The sequence below is a fragment of the Babylonia areolata genome, chromosome 1 (genome assembly GCF_041734735.1).
Source record: "Babylonia areolata isolate BAREFJ2019XMU chromosome 1, ASM4173473v1, whole genome shotgun sequence".
In the NCBI taxonomy this organism is placed as follows: Eukaryota; Metazoa; Mollusca; class Gastropoda; order Neogastropoda; family Buccinidae; genus Babylonia; species Babylonia areolata.
The window spans coordinates 19,051,269-19,056,268 of record NC_134876.1 but is presented as its reverse complement, the minus strand read 5'-3'; the positions used below and the strand labels follow the sequence as shown (position 1 = coordinate 19,056,268).

At 47.3% G+C, this 5,000-nt stretch overlaps 1 protein-coding gene across 2 annotated transcripts in view; it reads left to right on the top strand.

Annotated features, from left to right (window-relative positions):
• LOC143280418 (cyclin-dependent kinase 14-like) overlaps positions 1–5,000 on the top strand; it is a 169,873-nt gene that overhangs the window by 15,916 nt on the left and 148,957 nt on the right. Inside the window, exon 1 of one of the 2 annotated variants that reach the window (XM_076585067.1) lies at positions 747–1,548. The exons of the other annotated variant lie outside the window; for it this stretch is intronic. Within the exon in view, the coding sequence (XP_076441182.1) occupies positions 1,518–1,548 (31 nt within the window). The 5' untranslated portion in view covers positions 747–1,517. Of the gene's footprint in view, positions 1–746; positions 1,549–5,000 lie in introns of those variants that run through there. 2 annotated transcript variants of the gene reach the window in all.

Here is a 5,000-nt window from a genome sequence, read left to right as displayed (position 1 = left end):
CACACACACACACACACACAGTGTAAGAGAGAGAGAGAGGCAGACAGGCAGGGAGGAAGACAATAAACCAACTGGAAGAAGAAGAATGCAAGGTGTGCATTTCCGATGACAAATCCTACAGACTAGCAGAAAGACTGAAGGAAGTGAGCAGCCGAGTCCACGGGCTGTGGTATTGTTTGCCTGGGTTGTCAGTGTAAGCGATAGGAGCTGTGATCAGCAGTCTAGACCAGATCGACAGGGAACCAATCGATTTGAGGCTGAATTGGATATGTACATGTCCTGATTGTTTTCCTCGCTTTACAAGCTGCGCGCACGACTCTATGTCTCTCTCCTTTCTTACCTCTGTCTCCTTTAGTATATACTTGTGTGTGTGCGTGCGTGTGTGTGTGTGTGCGCGCGTGCGTGCGTGCGTGCGTGTGTGTGTGTGTGCGCGCGCGCGTGTGTATGTGTGAGGAGAGAGAGAGAGAGGGGGGGGGGGGAGGGAGGGAGGGAGCGTGCCATCTGCGGATGACAGTGATAGCGGCAGTGAAGCGGCCGCAGTGATTCAGTCCAGAGTTGCGCGCTAACCACCACCGCTGACTGTGTCGTGAGCACGGACCCCCCACGACTCCCCTCCCTCCCTAGACAAACACCAACACACCCCTCCGCCCTCCCCTCCCCCCTCCAGTCTCACAGTCCCAGACTCTTTCCGGTCGGTTGCCTCCACTCTGATGCCACCACCACCACCACCAGTCACGGTGCCCACTGCTGCCACTGGCTGCAGCCACCAGCGTCCGTAATCAGTCTGCCTCAGTGTGTGCAGGTTGTGTCAGGCTGCTAGCATAGCACTCTCTCAGACCTGCACGCATTGCGCCACCACAGCAAAGAGAGTGGATACTACTCTCTGACCGCGTGAAGCTCTCGACAGTGTGATGTGACGGTGACAGTTTTCAAAACTTTACAGCTCACATATATCGTGTGTTCCTTTCAGTTTCTCTGGCTTGAACCCTACCACTAGTTTCTCTTGCTTTGAGCGTAACAGCGGCGCTGACAGTGAAAACGGGAAGTACGCACGACCTCTCACTCCACTTGGCCCTCTTGTTTCATTCGACATAAGTGGTTTTCAGTATTGTGTGCTCGGTTGTTCGTATCATGTGTACTGCCGTGTGTTGTTGTCAGCGTGATTCGTCCGGTCACCATTGACTGTGCTAGTGACTGACTTACTGGGGGCACTGCGTCAATTTTTCCACTACCACTAAACACAGTACTAAAGTTACAGTGAGTGCCAGCTAACTGAGCCTGTTCAGGATAAGTCGTTGCTGTCAAAGTGTGGACTGTTTAAAACAACAACAACAACAACAAAGTTATGTCTGGAGTGGTGTACATGTTGTGAGTGAGCGGCGTTGCCAGTTGTGATGATCGATTCGTGTGGAGGATACGTCGTCGGCTGCTGCTGACACTGTGTGAATGCCCACGCATCCGTCTGCACGTCGCTGTTGTAAATGTCAGGGTGAAATTGGAACCACTATCACCCAGACATGAAGACGTCTGTCGTGTCTTTCAAAGACGGTAGGTTTTCTTTTCTTTCTTTTTTTCTTATTCCTTTTCTTCTTCTTCTTCTTTTTTTTTTTTTCACTGTGTGCAGGAAAGAGAATTCTGTAATTATGTGTATCATTTGGGGGTGGGGAGGTGTGTGTGTTGGTGGGGGGGGGGGGGGAGGAGGTATGGGGGGCGGCGTGGGGGGGGGGGGGTTAATGTCGGTGCCACTGACAGGCCCGTGATTTCATACCTGAATAAGTTAATGGTTTCCATGGTTACTGCTGGTATTGGACGTGATGTGCACCTGTAGAGGTATGGATTTTTTTTTGTTTTTTTTTGTTTTTACCACCGGTGTTTGTTGAGAGACTGACTACTCTTTTTAGTTTTATGCCTGACAGAATAATCCGGAAAACTGGTACGATAAGCACGTACTAAAATAAACTAAAGTATGGTTCTTTCGTTCCTTCTTTCTTTTTTGAATTTTTAATTCATTTCAAAAATACCAACTGAAAGACTGCACTCACATCAATAAAGTTAGGGGAGGGGTTCAGTGTAATATGATTAATCAGTATTTATCAGCGAAAACAAGTTTGGTGTAACGACTGGCAAGACTGTAAAGCAGGGAATGTTGATTGATCTTCTTTCACATCAAACATGATGATTTTTTAATGGTTGGATTATTTATATGTCAAACTTAAGTGCATGTCATAAAGTCGGTAGCCTCTCGTACTACTGACCCTCTGCCAAGAAGACCAAATGGAAATGCCGTGTTAGAAAACTCCGTTATTGTGTAATAAGTCTTACCGAAAACCGTTCATGCTGAGGGAAGAAAAACAACCACCACCTTTGGACTTTGGGAAGTTGTGATGTAATAAATGTGATTTAATTCGTCGTTTATAATGATGACCTCTGCCAAGAAGACCAAAGAAGGAAGGTGGCAGAATGGTTAAGACGCTCAGCTGCCAATACAGAGAGTCCGTGAGGGTGTGGGTTCGAATCCCGCTCTCGCCCTTTCTCCTAAGTTTGACTGGAAAATCAAACTGAGCGTCTAGTCTTTCGGATGAGACGATAAACCGAGGTCCCGTGTGCAGCACGCACTTGGCGCACTGAAAAAGAACCCATGGCAACGAGAGTGTTGTCCTCTGGCGAAATTACGTAAAATGAAATCCCCTTCATAGGTACACAAATATGTAAGCATGCACTCAAGGCCTGACTAAGCGCGTTGGGTTATGCTGCTGGTCAGGCATCTGCTCAACAGATGTGGTGTAGCGTGTATGGATTTGTCCGAACGCAGTGACGCCTCCTTGAGAAAGTGAAACTGAAACTGAAACTGAAGACCAAATGGAAACGCCGTGTTAGAGAACTCCGTTATTGTGTAATTAATATAAGTCTTACCGAAAGCCGTTGATGGTTTCATGGTGAGGGGAAAAACCCCCACAACCTTATGACTTTGGGAAGTTGTGCTGTAATAAATGCGATTTAATTCGTCGTTTATAACGATGGTTCTTTTACAGTCATTCGAAAAGCTGAGGAGAAGCGAATCACACCGATTTAAAAAAAAAGAAAAAGAAAAAAAAAAGAGTTATTTTTAAGCGAGAATGAAGATTATAAAAAGAAAGTATTTAAAAAAAAAATCCAATTATTTTGTTTCCTGTGATTGTATTTCTCTCTTGTAACTTTTTCTTTTCTTTTCTTTTTGATTTCTTCTTTTGCTGCATTCAGAAGTGAGGGATGGAATTGGGGGTGTGGGAAGGAAGGAAGGAAGGAGGGAGGGAGGCAGGGAGGCAGGGTGGTTGTTCAATAATAGTGGTTGCATGAGGAAGTCCACTTCTTTACGGACGCGGGGTGTCACCCTTGATAGACGGGGCAGCAGCCCAGCCAGTGCGGGCGACAGGGATCTTTACAGGAAGACGTCCTTTTGCTAACAGTGTATGTATATATATATATATATATGATGGTGGACACCCGTTACTTGATGTCTTTGGGTGACACCCGTGAACGTGGCAACTGTGGCGGGAGCTCTGACACTTCCTGTATCGCTTTCTCGTACAGTATCAGTATCAGTAGCTCAAGGAGGCGTCACTACGTTCGGTTGCTTTCTCGTACATCATTCGGTAATAGATTCTCCTGGGTGCACTCCACGGTCAGTGGACTATGTACACACACACACACACACACACACACACACACACCTGTATATGTCAGTTTTCACGACAGTATTGCACGCACTCGGCTACTGTCTCTACTCTCTCTCTCTCTCTCTGCGATCTCCGTCTCTCACTCCGATTCTCGGGAAACACACTCACGTAGACGTGTGTGTGTGTGTGTGTGTGTGTGTGTGTGTGTGTATATATAATTTTTTAAACGTATTCGCTCGTGAGTTCGGTTCAGTTTGTGCACGTCACGATTACACAGCTAGCTACTACTCGACAAAAATACCGATCATGTCCTTAGCTGGATTGAAGAACGCTCTTGAAAGAAAGCTGTCGCCACAGGACAGAAGAAGGTTGTCTGTTGCAGATGGCACTGATTTAAGTTCTTACGATGATGATGATGTACGTCAGAATCCATTGTTGTGTTCCAAAGCTTGCAAACAGCAGAAGAAGCTCATTGATGTGTGTGTGTGTGTGTGTGTGTGTGTGTGTGTGTGTGTGTGTGTGTGTGTGTGCGTGCGTGCGTGCGTGCGTGTGTGTGTGTGTGTGTGTGTGTGTGTGTGTGTGTGTGTATGCGTGTCCCGGAGCGCCCACGTCAACAGTATGTCTGTGTTTAGGACACGTGCACCGTCCATCTTGTGTTTCTTCCATCAGGCCATATCAGCCCCAGAGAGAGAGAGAGAGAGACGCCCTTTGTTCTCTTTCTGTCTCTCTGTCTGTCTGTCAGTCTCCGTCTCTCTGTGTCTCTGTCTCTCTCTCTTTCGCTCTGCCCCCCCCCCCCCCCCCACACACACACACCCTCACCTTATCCTTTTCTCTTTTCCTGTTTCTCTCTTTCTCACCCCCCCCCCATTCCCCTCATTCCCTCTCACCCTCCCTCTCTCTATCCCTTCTCTCCCCCCCCCCCCACCTCCACCTCCGACCCCCCGCCCTTCCCCTTTCCTCGTCTCTCGCTCGCTCGCTTCCTCCCCCCCACCTCTCTTTCTCTCTCCCCGGCCATTTTTAGTTGTTTGGGAGATTACTCAGCTGGCTAGTATATATGGAGAGGAGAGGAGGGGTTGGGTTGGGGTTGTAATCGGGAGTGATAAACTATATACAGTAGAAGAATGGTTTTGACCGTTGAACATCAGATAGCGTACTGTTATGTATAGTCGCTGGTTGGGCGAGAAAGAGAGAGAGAGAGAGAGAGGGAGGAACGTCTGACAGATTGCGGCAACATCACAGCAACAGACATGTATATATATATATATAATATATATATATATATATATATATATACACGCATGTACGCACGCACACATAGTGTGTAAACACACACACACACAATTA